We start from the raw sequence: 16,373 nt of genomic DNA, 5'->3' as shown, positions 1-16,373 counted from the left end.
CGCAGATAACAGCTATGAAAACAGGAAGTTGCCTCAGGACATCGACCATTGCTGCCTAGGAAAGCACTGAAAACTACGGAGTTCATTCCGAATATTTAATAAAAATTTCGCATTTTGTCCTTCTGTATTTAACATTTAAGCACCTGTAAATTTGTGAACTTTTTTAACTGAAGACAGCATTCTAGGTTTTGATATTGCCGTATTTATATTACACTGTGCATTTTGTAAAAAAAATAATAGTTTGTAGAAATAGAAAGTAGTTCCAATATATAAACCAGAAGCCATGAACCATACATAATATATCATTACATAATATATCATAACAAGATAACTGTGTAGCACTGGCGCAAATACTAGAACAAGTACTGGAACACGGTACCAAAAAGAGCCAAAGTTGGAGAAGTCTCCAGTTCATTCGTTACGTTATTTTTGTGTTAACTGATTTCCATACTGTTGTTAGTTTCGGCAACTATGCACCTAGGTACACACACTTATGGGTGTGAGTTCACTTTCCAACTTCTGGTTGGTATACGGAAAAACTTTTAAGCATTTTCACACCCACTGAGTGCGTTTGAAGCGAATTTAATTCCGATATATCGCATTGCCTTTAAGCTTTTTCTGTTTAATCAATGGAAAATGTGCAAATGTGAAATGGAAGGTGATTTCAATTACAGTATCAATTTAATTTAATCCAAGGCTGGGAGCTGGAATTTTACACAGGAAAATCTGGCTTTTCAACAAAAAAAAACGCACGAATCAAATGTTCAGCAATCGATATCTACATATCTGTTATAAAATAAACTGTTATAAATAAAATTAAGATCATTCCAAAAATAAGAATGTATTAAATATTCAATTCGCAGGGAATTATCCAGGCAACAAAGTGCACCAGAGCTTTTTTCCTCGTTTTTAGAGGATCCTCAACAAAAACACTCGTTTATTCCACAGATTATTCCACAATGGCACTGTGTCGCGAATGAGTTTTAGCATATAAAATATTTACATTTGGCATACGCCTTTGCAATCGTAATGGCCGCCCAAGGCCGTCCCGCCCCGAGATTAGGCCAAGATGATGGCTCTGGCTGGATAGCCACTTGGTTCTGGTCAGGGCCAACTCAGGTGGCGGAATGGGGCTTGGAATTTATAATTCTGATTTAATTTGCATAAAGTTAAGACCTCTGCCTTGGAGCAGCAGCACATGTCCTATAATCATCATTTTTATGGCCCGGTCAAGGCATCCAAGCAGAAATTTTAAAACAATTTGTCTAATATTTATGACCGAAGATTTGTAATAGGCTTTGTTGCGGCTTATGAAAGGATTAGCCTCAGATGCTCAAAGGCAACCTCAGTCAAACCAACGAATACACTCAGTGAAATATGAAAAGGGCTGATGACAGTTTTATTAAATTTCTACGTTATTTCTAAAAATTTATGTCGGCACACTTAACCAAAACAATGTAATGAAAGCAATAATGAAAATCGTAAAGATTTTCGGGACATTCCCAGGTATGAAATTAATATAAAGCGATTTAACTGTTTCTATAGAGTATTTTCGCAGTATTTTTTTGTGAGTCGGGAAAATATAAAATTTTTAATAAAATTAATTATTAATGTTCAGCCCTTTTAGCACGGATGACAAGCTGAAGTGACAATATACATATGCAGGCCACAACTCTTAATTTAATGGTTATTCGTATAATACATAGTTAAATATTTACATAAAATTGCTCATACGCGCTTTTTACCGGTTATGATTTTGATTAATGCGCGTATTTGTGGGTAGCAATATAATTGCTTTGGCAAACATTTAATTCATAACGGATCGGCATCATCTGCCAGCTGGCAATATTGTTTAGCCAGAGCGATATAAATATTTTCTGCATAAATTGCTCTCACAAGGGAAACAATTTGCATTCACATAAATATTCAGGACTTTGATTGGGATTGGGTCAATCGACATCCCTCATATAGCCGGAAATGAATAGATTGCGTTCGGTGTGTGTTAAATCTAGAGCCATTTCTTGGCCGTGATTTATCTGCCGCATTCATCGCCAACTGTTGCACAAACCTAAGGATACTTAATGCCTCGCGATGTAGCCCTTCGGTTTGGCGGGGTATTGTTATATTGTGTTAATGCATGACGTTGTTAGGCAGCTCAAAGTGTACAAAAGAAATTAGAAAACTTGAAAAATAAGAAAAGCGGCGAATTCAGCGGCAACTGTTGACAGTTATCCTGGCACAAACACGCATTGTAATGTCTAACAAGCTTCACAGCAAACATCGCCCGTCACTCAACGACCTCACAGTCCTGACAGGTCCTGCGTCCTTGAGTGTGTGGGTGTGTGAGCGGGTGTGTGGGCGTCTGTGCGAAGTCTCCTGTCATTTACATATTTACACTTTGTTCCCGGCGCTTTGGACTGAACTTTAGCTTGTGGTGGTGCTGTGCGTCACATGTTCGTCCCAAGGATGTTCCGCTCGAAAAACATATCCAAATATTTCATTTTAGCGCGGTGCTTATGGAACTATTATTCGCAGCCTCAACAGCCAAGGGTGTCCTGCCAAAATCCTTGTTTCTTTAAAGTATTATTTTTTAAATAGAAAGCGTTCAGCCATAAGTCGATTCAATTAAAATGTACGATAACAATTGGCTACAGTTTGAAATGTTAATACACTACATATTACAATATACGATATTAACAACATTTAAACAGTTTAAACAGTTTCTACATCAGAACGTTTTTCAATAAAAATCAAGTTGTAAAAATACAAGTTTTAAGAAGTATCTCTCGATCGGAGCAATTTTTGCACTTAAATAATTTTTTATCAGTGAGACGGGGTGATAATTGGGTGCACCCCAAATACTATAAATAACATTTTAGCATTGTAGCAAAAATCTAGTAATATATGCTGCGTAGCCTTACGACTCTTTTATTATACTACTAGTTTATCAGTTACCCCTTAGGCAAACCCCAAGATTGAGCACGCACATGCATACATCTCTGCTTCGCGCAGGTCATTCTTGGTAGTGATTAGAAATTGAGAAGATACGTTCATCTGCAGTGATATGCTTTCTCCCATGCAATATAAGTAAGACAACTGCCGGGGCTGGCGGTGCACTTCGAGGTGATAAATGCGAGTTCAAATGGTCCGAATGGCGCCAAGGGAAAAAGGCAATTTGTACCGAAAATAACAGATACCGGCCTATAGTTGATTCACTTTAGTGCAATTTGGCTAACAGCCGGATAACAGGCGCTGTTATCGTTGCGCTCTGCAGAGAGGGTCATAAAACCAAGGAGAGCGCTTTCTCGGAAGAGAGAGAGAGAGAGAGAGAGGAGATTAAGTTGTGCTTGTGTGCAATAAATACAAAGGACTCAGCATCCACGGCAACAGTGGCGTCGCAGTACTGAGCGCAGAGTGTCGCAGGTCCAAGGACTCAGTCATCGCGTAGCCGCCGAGTGTGACGGACCGACGCTGCTTGGTGGCCGATTTAAAGCGACTCTTGGTGCGAGAAGTGCATTTAATTAACATAAAATGTAATTAGGGACCCTCTCCGCCTCTCTTAATCAAACGCAAACATCGGAAAGTGAGCAGCGGAGACAAAACGATTGCCATTAAAGCGCCTGCGAAGAATACCAGCATCAAATGCAGTCGAAACTCAATCAAGTTGAACGGAAATCGTCGCAAATTAAACGTAAATTAAATATCACCCGGCCACGCGAAACTCGGACCCTCTTTATTAGAAGTTATGGCTGCCAACCTTTGCCAGCTTTGTTTCATCGATCAATGTGTGCGACAGTCATTGTCACGTGGGTGTGCGGATTGGGTTCCGGACTGGGATGGGGATTGGGATAGCCGCTGGCGTGGCGCTAATTTCTCACACTTCAAACGTGGCCGGGACTGGCAATGAATTTCCGTTCCCGCCTCCTGCGGATGCTTTCGTTCCCTTTCGTTTTGCTTTGCTTTTCCAGCCACTATTCTGCCAGCTCCCCGATTTCCCGGTGGCGCCCCTCACTCCCGCACCTCACCCGCTCCAGTGCTCCTGCTATTTGGATAGCTAAGCCTCTGCAGTGCCACAGATTAAATAGATTGACGGTGCATATTCCCCGGCCGTTGGGTAAGCACGAGCAGAAGCACTTGGACCACCGGGAGTGGGACTTCATTGGGGAAGGCCGAAGGCCTCCTCCGCCTTCACTTCTTTATGATTAGTTAATGGGATTCAATTTCATTCGAAATCGGCCGCCATGGAACGTGGCCATCGCAGCTACCGCAGCTTCCTTTCGCATATTACGTAAGGCAACTTTCTGAAGGAAACACTTGTTGGGTCTTTCTCAGCTAACCAGGCACGTAGCTCCGGCGAGAGAAGTACAAAGTTGGGAGGCGCAAGGTGACAGGATGAAGGCCGGGGAAAGTGAATCACAGTTGCGCCATTAGGAGCCCGTGAAATAAATTCAATATAAGCGGGGCCTAATGGCGGTAGTTGAGTTCCATTTACATTCAGCCTCCACAAATTGGCATGGCTGCGAAAATCGTTGCGTACTTAAGAGCACCCACTTTTAGCAGGCGCAGCATCGGCATCGTGAATGCATCATTTCACCTCCACCCTCGAGTGGCAACATGAAAAGGTACAAGTGTGCATTCTAAAAATAACAAACAACTCGAGTGCGATAAAAACAGCAGTTGCTACCAAGGTATAAAGTGCTACCGTAAACACAGCCGGAGAAGGAACGAAAAAAACATCTGAGCCACCTAAAACGGCGAACAAACAGCGGCGACGGTTGTCCTGCGGAATCCTTGTTGTGTCGGTGTGTGTGTGTTAGTGTGTGTGGGCCAAAGGAGCCGAGGAAAAAGTCAGAGCAAAAATGTGCAAGTAATGTGCAGGAAGTAAAGTGCAATGCCATCCGTGAAATCCGCCGAAAGTGAGATTCTTCTTGGGATTATAAGGAGCGACAGTATGACGAGCGGCAATACCCTGAGGTCCTGCCTCCTGCTGGCCACCATCCTGGGATTATTCTGCCGGACCAAGGGTGAGTGGGGAGTCACGGAGTCCCTCAATCTTCGGACTGGGGAGCTCTCTGTCGCCGATTGCTTTGCTTGAATTATGGAGAGCAGACAGAATAAAAGAAGAATCCGTTTTACAGCCTTATTAAATCTGTATTACATAAATTACGGCAAGCGTTTCACTCTGAATTTTTATGACTGCTTTGCGCTTTCACATTTTCCATTTGCCTTTCCCTCCTTTTATGTCATAATGAGTGCAGCCTTTTGATTTAATGACAACTGTTTGCCATAAAACAGCATACACGTTCACACACAGCGCAGGCTTTTATGTGGCCCGTGATTTATTTCTCTTCGTATTTTTATGATAATTTATCAAATATGCATAATAAAATACCAGCAACCGTTTATGGCATGGAAATTTCTGCAAAATTTCATTGGGAAGGTGGCAACAGCTTGCCGATCGGATTCCATGTGCTGCGTCCCTACTGCAGGGTGAACATTGTTATACTCGTTACTCGTAGAGTAAAGGTACAAGATTCGCTGAAAGGAAGGAATCGTTTCCGACCATATATAGTATATTTATCGGTAGGATCAGTAGGTAGTCGAACTGGTTTTTTTTTTTCAGCAAACCTTTTTGAGATTTTGATGGAAACTTATGACTTAAAGGCACTTTAAATCAAAGATAGACCACAGAGTTTGATAGTTCATCTTACTCTGAAATCACATGCATAAATACTTTGCTGTTTACCTCCACCGTGAACCATTCTTTCATTACTTTTAAGGTCTTAGAATAGATATATAGAACATTAATGGAGACATTGCATTTTTGAAACATGTTTGTTTCATATTATTAATTACAAAAATACACACATATATTCTTGACCAGCAAGAACTTTTCCTCGTTACTTTACTTTTACTTGTTTTATACATAAGACATTTGTGACTATTCAAAGGAAAACTGACTTGAACTTTTGCACCGCTGTTGATTTATCTTAAGATAGGAAATAGCTACAAATATTTGCTGTCGTCTTTTTGTGTAATAACTTCACTACAACTCTTTTAAATTTTTAATATTTTGCGAAAAGTATGCATCAGGATGAAGGAAGTGTTTCCGAACATATAAAGTACATATATTATTGATCAGAATTAAAAGCCTAGTCAATCTGGCCATGTCCGTCTGTCCATCCGTATAAACGTTGAGATCTCCAGAACTATAAGGGCAAGAACTATTAGGAATGCATTTTCAGCATGTAGAGGTATGACTGTTGTTGACCTAAAAAGCTTTTTTATTAGCTATTTTCTGAGAAATAAAAGACGAGCTAGTGTGTTTTTATAAAATATAAATTATATTTTTTTATGTTTCAAATGTTTGATCAAACGAGATTCTGCATCGATTCGCATATGAATAAGTTACGAAAGCGATTGATATGGCGACTTAAATGCAGAGCTTTGGAGCTTAGATAAGGAAAGATTATCGCTCAGCAGAGGTGGCGTAGAGATAGATTTTGTCTTCAATTTTGGCCATAAGAAAAAACATACAGACCCGACAACTGTGTTTTTTATTTTTCCACACTCAAATTATATTTTACCGATTAAAAATGGACCTCACTTCAATAGACTGTACAATTATATTATATATTATATATTATATATATATATATTATACAAATTCGGTCCTAAGTTATTAGCCCAATTCTAAACTAATTAATTAATTAATTTTTAATTACTCAGCTTGCTAACTCGTTTCGATGTGCTCAATTTTGTTTATATCAAAAACGGATTTACTGGTTGATAATTTCACGATCACAGCAGGCAGGGTAATCTGCTTTCGGAGCCGTGTATTTTCCAAACATTTTTCCGGGAGGAAGTCCGTAGGCACCACAACTGGAGTAAATTCATATATAGTGCAGTATATACATAATTTGATAAGAAAGAAACCTACGTTTGTATTTCTACCGCACTATCTTCTTCGCATAAAATTTGCTCACATCTCTGTGGGTGGCGTGCAATCTGCCCTTTTTCGAGAACCAATCCTTCGAGAACACACTTTCCAGGATGGGCTGGATCCTTGAAGACGCCTCGGGAAACGGCTGCCTCGTATCCCGAAATTAGGAGAACGGCGATTGCCACAAGTAGCACGGTAGCTAGACGCATCTTAGATTCTTCAAATCCCAACTTAGACTGAACAGCCCAGTCAGTTCTACGACTCAATACGCTTTATCTATCGATGACCGGTCAGACAAGTCGTCGGATTAAATATTTGTATAAGAAGGCAGAGCTTCGGAATTTTAGTACTTTATTAGTACGTCAATAATATGGAATGGGCAGCAAAGTTGTTGTCACGTCGATAATGAACAAATAAAAATGCCAAATGAATTTTTCTAATCTATTTGTCTTTTTAACTTTAATGGACGCACATAAATTTCTTATGTGCTTATCTATATAATTATATAGAAATTATAATTATATATAAATTGTGGGCGTTAGAGAGGGCGTGGCAAAAAGATTTTTGGCAAATCGTTAGATATTTACAAGACTAATACAAAAATGAAAAAATATCAAAACATTTGTCAAAAGTGTGGGCGTGGCAGCTTTGGGCGGTTTTTGGGCGTTAGAGAGGGCGTGGCATCATGAATCGACAAACTTGCGCTGCGTCTATGTCCCTGGAGTCTGTATGCTTAGTCTGAACTTTCTAGCTTTTGTAGTTCCTGAGATCTCGACGTTCATACGGACGGACAGACGGACGGACAGACGGACGGACAGACGGACGGACAGACGGACAGACGGACGGACAGACGGACATGGCTACTGATCCTGATCAAGAATATATATACTTTATATGGTCGGAAACGCTTCCTTCTGCCTGTTACATACTTTTCAACGAATCTAGTATACCCTTTTACTCTACGAGTAACGGGTATAAAAACATGAATGGGACCGTCATAGTTACAATAACGTTTGGTTTCTTGGTCATTACATTTTATAAAAGGTAGAGTATGTGTAACTCGAAGCGTTCAATGCATATTAGCAAAAAAAAAAAAAATAAGTAGGTCGTTTATATCTCGGGAATAATTATCTTTCAACTTTTAATAAATGCTAGCAAATGAAATATAAAAATGCATTTAATTCATAAAATACTCGCTTTAGACTTTTTCTGCTAAAATAAGTAATATCCTATTTAGTTTCTGCCAAAAAATATTAAAGTTCTGGGGATTAGGTCAAATAAAGTCAAAAATGTTAATTAGTTTAATGTTCGAATTATAATACTTTTGTTATTAAGGTTGCTCATATTTAAGCTGTAATCAAACAAATCAAGGCTTTTATTTATTTCCTGGTAAATAAAACAACATAAGCCCCAAAACTGGGGGGTATATTATGTGTATTACATATAATTTTGGATTTTTCCTGACACTGATCGCATGAGAAAAGTCAAGCCAGCACGGGATTATTTTGCATTTGTTCTCGCCCTTTCACAGCTTTGCCCTTTGAGTATGTAGATGAGCACGATGACTTCAACTACGACCTGGACACGGCGCAGTCCCAGGCCAAGTACGACGCCCGTCTGCTCTCGCAGCAGATGCTCAGCGATGCGGAGCTGCAGCGGCAGGGGCTGAGCGACGCCCAGTATAACGCCCAGCATAACGCCCTGGACGGCGACTCCACGGCAGCTCAGGGGACTGGAGCTGGATCTCACTTGGATGCGGTTTCCTCTGCCCAGGAAGACCTGGAGCCGCACAGCAGGGCAGCGGCGTGCTTCACCAACGGGCACAAGTACACACACGGACAGAAGGTAGGATGACGCCAGAAGCAATATTTCAATTCGGGTTTTACTCAGTTAAATAATCAATGCTGAGACGTACATTTGTGGTTACTCTGCAACTCGAAAGCGGTTGAGAAGTTCCTGTAGCCCCTTCGGGGCTAAAGCAGTAACAAAAAGGTTTAGCAAAGCTGTATACATTAACAATTGCTAAGATTTTTCTACAGCGTCATCTTCTTTTGGTGCAACATTAGTTAAGTCAGTGAATTTCCTTCAGACATCCGTTTCCATGGGTGTAAATCTGCAGTGGAATTTTGTTTCTGTGGTCATTCGATTAACCATAATCTGAAAAGCGTTCATGGTAATTGAGTGAAGAGATTGCATAATTTTAATGTGTGGCTCGTTAGGCACATGTGATGTTATGAAAGTCAGTCCGAGAGCAGACTTTCTGTTCCTCCAGCCGAGATGTGTACTTTGCTCGCCCATTCATTGTATCTCAGGCCATCAACTCGGCTTGCGTTTTGATTGATTGTCTGGTTGTGGTTAGCGTTATACGAGGGTCGTTTGATAAGTCCGTGACTTTTTGAATAAAATATATTTTTTTCGTCAAAGAAGCGTTTTATTTCTCAACATAATCTCCTTTTAGCTCTATACATTTAGTCCAGCGTTTTTCCAATTTTTTTATTCCTTCCAAATAATAGGTTTTCTCAAGGCCCTCAAAATAGTCGTTTGTTTCTGTGATGCCCTCTTCATTTGCCCCGAATCTCTTACCGCCGAGCCATTTCTTCATGTTTGGAAACAAAAAATAGTCACAGGGGGCTAAATCTGGAGAATATGCTGGATGGGGTAGCAGTTCGTAGCCCAATTTATGAAATTTTGCCATGCTGACTACACACGTGTGCACCCGTGCATTGTCCTGATGGAACAGCACTTTTTTTTTCGCCAAATGCGGTCGTTTCTGCTTCAAATCAATATCGAATCTGTCCAAAAGCTCTGAATAATATTCGCCGGTGATCGTTTTACCCTTTTCAAGGTAATCGATGTGAATGATACCTTGTGCATCCCAAAAAACTGTGGCCATGACCTTGTTGGCCGACAGACCCACCTTGGCCTTCTTTGGTGCACGTTCACCCGGAGAAACCCACTGTCTTGATTGTTCTTTGGTCTCTGGTGTGGTGTGGTGGATCCATGTTTCGTCTACGGTAACGAAACGGCGCAAAAATTCGTTTGGATTGCGGTTGAACATCGCCAAACACTCCTTTGAAATGGTCACACGGTTGCGCTTATGGTCGTGTGTGAGCAATCGCGGCACCCATCGCGCGGAAAGCTTTTTCATGTCCAAATATTCATGTAAAATGTGATGTACCCGTTCAGTTGAGATGCCTACAGCCTCAGCTACCTCACGCACTTTCATTCTCCGATCATCCAATATCATTCCATGGATTTTGTCGACGATTTCTGGCATGACGACCTCTTTTGGGCGACCTGAACGTTCGGCATCACTTGTACTGGTACGACCACAACGGAACTCAGTAAACCATTTCTTAACCATTGAAATTGATGGTGCAGAGTCCCCATAATATTTATCAAGTCTTTCCTTGGTTTCGGTGATGGATTTTTTACGCAAAAATAATGCTTAATTAGCACTCGAAATTCACTTTTTTCCATTTTCGTTAAATTCACGAGATCGTCTGCTTTCAATGCCTATAAAACGCAAACCAAAAAAGGCAGCTTTCTCAAAATTTTACAGTCAGCTGTTAATCGATAACTGCTGACAGGAGCAGTGTTGTATTTAGAGCAGGTGCGCGGCAAATACAAAAAGTCACGGACTTATCAAACGACCCTCGTATAAGCCGCAGGTGCACCTGCTGACCGAACTTGTCGGAGGAGGAACATCTAAGTTATTTGCTTTATCCCTTTCTAGGTTCCGCGCCTGGATGCTTGTGAGGTGTGTCTCTGCATGGACGGCGAGATCTTCTGCTGGTGGGAGAAGTGCGGTTGGTTCTGCGTCGGCTTTTCTCGGCATGCATAATATAACGAGAAACTTTTGCCTTTTTCTCGCAGATAGGGCCAATGTAAACAAGGCGAGGAAGGCGGGGGACAACGTAGGACTTGGACTTGGTGTTGGAGACGACGGTGATGGTGATGGTGATGGCGACGGCGACGACGATGGCGATGGCGATGGCGATGGTGACTATTCAGATCCATATGGCAACGAGAGCACAACGGGAAAGTCCACTAAAGTGCATAAAGCGGCGAGGAAAGTTGGCAAGCGGCATAAACATCACAAGAATCAAAAGAATTTTAATGACTACGAAGTTTACCACAGCCAGCGGGGGAAGCAGCTACAGCACCAGCAGCCGGATTATAAAAAGTCCGCCATAATGCAGCAGCTCCAGATCCAGCAAAAACACAAGAGCGACAAGAGCGGTGCTGGCAACTACAATATAATCAAGCAACACAAACACCAGCAGCAGCAGCAGCTCAAAATACCGCAGCAGCTACATCAGCAACAGCAGCAAAAAAATGTGGCGGCTTTGGGTGTTAATCACGCAGCAAAGGCAACGCATTATCAGCAGGCAGCTTCGACGGCCCTGCCACCCCCCCAACCCCCGCCCCAGCCGCCGCACCCGCAGCACAGCCACCACCCACACCAACAGCCGCATTCGTCCAGCAAAATCCTGAACTTTCCCGAGAACTTGCCAGCCCTGCTCTACTACGACTACAAGACGGAGGAGCACGAGCACCACCAGCACCAGCACCACCAGCAGCACTTGCTCCACGAAAAACAGCGCTTGCTGCAACAGCAGCAACAGCAGCTGCAGCAAGAGGCGTTAGCTCGACAAAGGGCATCTGAAGCAGAAGCAGAGGCAGCCGTGGCACCCAGCGGAGGCTTGGCCGCTGATAAAAACTCTGATGAGGCGGAAACCGACAGCGATATTCTCCCAGAGCCGCCCACAAAGCAGCCCAAGGCAGCTGCCACACAATGGCCAACTCCAACTCCAACTGGCAGCAACTCGGCCAGGGCGTTGATGACGAGCATGGTGGCATCCACACCCACGGCTGCAACAACGACAGCGACAAAGACATCGAAAACGAAAACGACAACGGCAACAGTAACGGGAAGGACGACGACGACAACGGCGACAGGCACAAATGAAATGGTGACAAGCACGCTGTCTGGAATGGAGAAGTCCGGGGCCACAGTTGCAGGCACAGATGTGAGTTGCGGGGTTGAGTAGGGTCCTCACTTTGGTAGGACTTTGTGTTGGAAAAGAAGCGCAAAAAGAATATCCACCTCCAAACGTAGGCATTGGAAATAAATTCCATAACTTCCTGTTAAGCTTAAAAGTTGAGGGGCAATATCCTTTCTGAGTCATACTGTAATTGTGTGAATGATAGTTCCTCCATTGTTCGGTAATTTTTTAAATTTTTATACCCGTCATTCGTAGAGTAAAAGGTTATACCACAAACTGCCCAAAAAACTGTCAATGTAGAAATTTCTGCTTCGCACTTTCACTAGCTGAGTAACGGGTATCTGATAGTCGAGTAACCCGACTATAATATTATCTTTTGTTTTGTATTAGTTTTCTTATTCTCTAATTTGAAAGTAGAACCAATGAAGCGAGTTGGGACCAAGGCTTTACAGACACAAACTATTATCTTCCATTTGTCCGAAGATCAGGGTATTTAAGGATTCGTTTCCCAAAACTAGCTTCTCCGGAAGCTCTTCCAAGGGAAACTTACCCAATTAGGCTGGAGGCAACTGTCACTTTATTGGCTGCGTGGACGAGAAGCTTGAGCTCTGCTCCTTCGGTGTGCCCAGTGAGCCTGATATGCTTTTCGTAATGGGGTTTTTCATGCTCGAGCTGGTTTATTATTTACCATGCAGTCAAGTCGAATTAACAGTCTGTGCTTTATTCCCGACCAGCTTGGACAGATGCAACCCGATCACCGTGGACCAGAAGCGGAGCGCGACGACGCCTTCCACCGCTGGCTGACATCCACCGAGCTGAATGCAGACAACACAAACTCCATGGACGACAGCCTGGAGCGGGAAACGCCGGCATCGACAATAATCGATGATGTTGGCACGGCCAACAAGAGTGACAGGAGCATCGGTGGCATCGGCAAAGACAATGGCAACGACGCCGTCTTCTTTCGCAGCTCGTACAACGATTACAGCAGCGAATTCAATGGGAGCGTTGTCAATATTGACATTACACTAACTGCAGTTGATGTGCATCCTCGTCGCCAAACGGATTTAATTGCAAATGGCAACAAAACGTCAGGAGCTAACGACAATGGCAACGGCAGCAGCAGCAGCAGCAGCAGCAAAAACTACAGCGGCAACAGCCAGGTCGGAGCAGCAGGGACAACAATGAACCCACAGGCAGCCAGCAGCATCAGCAGCATCAGCAGCACCAGGAGCAGCAGCAATCAGGATCAGCGTCAGCAGAGCTCTGTTGTTCCGCCGTACACCCTGACAACGATTATAACAACTGCGCCGCTGGCACCAGGGCGTATGTGCAATGTTTTGGGTAAGCAAGCAAGTAGAGGGAGGTCCAAGGTGATTATCGCAGCACAGTGGAATAATTATCCTCGGGCATTTGCAGTCAACCTGCTATTTCGTCAGATTGCTATATTTTTCTTTATTGCGATAAAGGCTTTGATAGACTTAAATCGAATTGACAAGTCCTTTACGTTTTTAAAGTATTATTTACATATATATTATATTATATTATATATATATTATATTTTTGCTAAATTCAGTTGAGGAACATAAAACCAAACACAAGTGTCATATACAATGCACTTATAAGGATAATCATTCAATTGCCGCGTAAATATTTCGACGTATGTCCGTTTAATGCAAATTATTTTCGCCCATTTTATTACTGCTTGTTACAATTGCACACTTCGAATCCCACCTAACTAAAACTGCAACTCAAACTCGGCTCCTCGTTCCAGGCAAACTGTATAAAATTGGAGACATTCTGCCGCAGGACACGGGTAACTGTCTGCAGTGCATCTGCACGGATGCCGTGACTCCCGACGAGATGCCGAGCGTCACCTGTAGTCCGCACAATTGCCCACCGCTGGTTCTTCCGGATCTGTTCGATGCCACTGGTTACTGAGGTTACGGGTTTGTGCTGTAGGTTGCAACGACGGGCGGGTCGTGAGTCAGATGCCATGCGGCATGAGCTGTGGGAGTTTTTGAATAGATCGAATCGTGATTTAAATTTTGAAACCGAAAGCCACAACTGCAACCAGCCAATGGAATCGAAACGAACGAATCGAATCACACTCACAACAACTGCACTACAGAACTCACTCTCGAATTTTATGTCACGGTCTCAACTAACTCAACTCAATATGAATTGTATGGATTTCAGTGTAAAGCCCTCCCTATCAGAAGTGCCCCGAGCACTCTCTAAAACAAAACCTATCAGCAGACATATATTATATTCGTACCAAGCTATATAGAATCGATCCAAGCCGACCATAGGGGAGAGAGGGGAGTGGAGAAGGATATAGCAGTTGGTTGACAGTCTAGAGTTTAAGCTGACTGTTTATGAATTTTTTAAGAAACCGAATTCATCTCTCTCCGCAACCAGAATCCATTAAAGTATACAGCAGTAGCAATCGTAAAGAATTTATAGATGTACCAAACAGAAGTATATATACAAGCATATATCTACTCTATGGCCATATCTAAACCTATACCTGGGTGTAGCAAGTTCGGTGGGATCAGTTTAACTTCTTAGATTATTTCCCGATTGAGAGGAAAGCGTGTAGAGTTTTTAGTGTATTTAACAAAGGAGAACTCCAAGCGAAACGAGTAACTTATACAAATATAGGCAACTAAATCTAAACGAAAAAAACTGAACAATGACAAATAATGAACAACGTGCGTAATATTTTAATATTGATATTAAAAGCAAGCAACGTACTCCTTATTTGCATGGATGTTATTGATTCGCGCTTCTTTGGAAATTAAAGCATACGTAATCTATGAATCGAAAATTGATGTGAGTATGGCCATTGTTTTAACAAACACGAAGTTGGCAAGGAAAGACACCATATCGAATAGTTATAACAATTTAAGGATTAATCCCAACTGTATTAAATATAAACTTAGAACCTCGAACTCTCGTACAGTTCAGTGAATTCAAAATTTACGGAGTTTACCGAAAATCTATAGTATTGCTTTGGTTTCCGGTGACAAAGACAGCATTTATTTCAAAGCAAGTTTAGGCGTGATAAACGAGATTTATTCGAAAGGGGTTAAATTAGGCGGAATATATAATACTTGAAAAGTAGAAAACTATTTCGATTTTAAGGCAAATCAAAATACATTCGAGCGAGTTTTTTATAACCGAGTTCGAACGAAACTATATAGGCATGTGAATTATAAAATCAAAATACATACCGATGCAGACAAACATAAATATTTATTATTGATGTTCCACAAAAGAACCGCAAACGCAGGAGCGTATGGTAAATTCAAAGAAAAATAGAAAAATTCATCTTGAACGAGCGTATTAAAAATTTATACAAATAAGCGTATTTATGTATGTGTAAAATAAATGTAACTACAACTCTATTCTAATCTGCAACTCGCACAGAGATACAGATGCACCGGCATCCCTGTGTTTAAATGGAATTTGTGTTTGAACTCAAATTGAAATCAAATCGACATGAATAAACCGAAACCCAACTAAGGCATTTCGAAACAGTGCTCTATTTCATTTCTGTGGGTGTAATCCTATTTTGAAAAGGTAAGACCACGATTTAATTAATGCAAAGCATTGTCCATGCTTTAAGGCTGACTAATAATATATACACGTATAACATAAAATGTAGGCTTTCTGGAGTTGGCTTACAAGTGCATAGTACAGGAAATCACGAGCCCGAATGTTGTTGCAATAGCGATACAAGAAGTTATATATTCGTCTTACCATGAATGATTATACTTGGGTGCTATTTACTAAAGTATCATTTTACTTCTTAGGTCCTGGAAGACCTTGCTATTCTGCTAATCGCCTTCGCTACCAGACTCGAACCCAGAATCCTCGGCGAGTTCGGCCAGGATGAAGGCTTGTACAGCTATTTGCAGGTCAAGTGCGTCTCCTCGGCCAGGATCGGGTCCTTGGAGGATGGCCGTGGGTGGACCGGCGTAGTGAGAAAACGCTTCACGCTGCCTGCCCAAGGACCTCACTGCCAGCTGGTTATCCCCTCCTCCGTCCATGTGAGAAGGTCTGTTGCCGTTATTTTTTACCCGATCGGAGCTGAAGGACGGCTTGAAATAATTTATGGCGCTTGGGCGTTGGGCTTGTGCTTTTTGGAATTTTGAGTGTATGCTTTTCGATCGACATTCAAAACGTGTTTGAATATCCCTAGCCGATGTGACAGGCCTTACAAAAGCAGTGCGAAGGCGGAAATTGCCAGCGGCAGATTGGCTCTTTAATATTGTTAAATAAAGCTCTTCGGGACGGGTTATTAGTTTTCCAAAGTTTGTGGCTGTGTGCGCAGTGCAATCATCGCAGTGACAGCCGACCGCAGGGCACTTTCAAGCCGTGTGTGCGTGTGTGTGTGTAACCGGAAGCGGAAGTCG

General features: G+C 42.2%; 3 protein-coding genes across 5 annotated transcripts; 1 reads left to right on the top strand and 2 right to left on the bottom strand.

The window, feature by feature from the left end:
• Positions 1-3,577: 3,577 nt before the first annotated feature.
• On the top strand, positions 3,578-15,394 carry LOC122626304. 2 transcript variants are annotated; one of them, XM_043806502.1, is made up of 7 exons: positions 3,578-3,691; positions 4,558-5,024; positions 8,475-8,788; positions 10,680-10,752; positions 10,820-11,976; positions 12,687-13,296; positions 13,727-15,394. In XM_043806502.1, exons 2-7 carry the CDS (start codon positions 4,892-4,894, stop codon positions 13,891-13,893), a joined length of 2,454 nt encoding a protein of 817 aa, XP_043662437.1. In that variant the 5' UTR covers positions 3,578-3,691; positions 4,558-4,891; the 3' UTR covers positions 13,894-15,394. The 2 variants fall into 2 exon arrangements, with proteins under 2 accessions (XP_043662437.1, XP_043662439.1); XM_043806504.1 differs by having other exon boundaries at positions 3,633-3,691; positions 4,561-5,024.
• Positions 6,322-7,191, bottom strand: LOC122626305. Its single transcript, XM_043806505.1, has 2 exons — positions 6,941-7,191; positions 6,322-6,882 (listed from the first exon to the last, which is right to left on the bottom strand). Exons 1-2 carry the CDS (start codon positions 7,150-7,152, stop codon positions 6,780-6,782), a joined length of 315 nt encoding a protein of 104 aa, XP_043662440.1. The 5' UTR covers positions 7,153-7,191; the 3' UTR covers positions 6,322-6,779.
• Positions 8,639-16,156, bottom strand: LOC122626306. 2 transcript variants are annotated; one of them, XM_043806507.1, is made up of 3 exons: positions 15,718-16,156; positions 8,859-9,056; positions 8,639-8,751 (listed from the first exon to the last, which is right to left on the bottom strand). In XM_043806507.1, the coding sequence occupies exon 1, from the start codon at positions 16,005-16,007 to the stop codon at positions 15,795-15,797; it is 213 nt and encodes a 70-aa protein (XP_043662442.1). In that variant the 5' UTR covers positions 16,008-16,156; the 3' UTR covers positions 8,639-8,751; positions 8,859-9,056; positions 15,718-15,794. The 2 variants fall into 2 exon arrangements, with proteins under 2 accessions (XP_043662442.1, XP_043662441.1); XM_043806506.1 differs by lacking the exons at positions 8,639-8,751; positions 8,859-9,056 and adding an exon at positions 13,622-13,869.
• Between the last annotated feature and the right edge of the window lie 217 nt (positions 16,157-16,373).

Source organism: Drosophila teissieri, chromosome 2L, assembly GCF_016746235.2.
Source record: "Drosophila teissieri strain GT53w chromosome 2L, Prin_Dtei_1.1, whole genome shotgun sequence".
Lineage (NCBI taxonomy): Eukaryota > Metazoa > Arthropoda > Insecta > Diptera > Drosophilidae > Drosophila > Drosophila teissieri.
The sequence above is the reverse complement of the archived record's forward strand: the minus strand, read 5'-3'. Positions and strand labels throughout refer to the sequence as shown.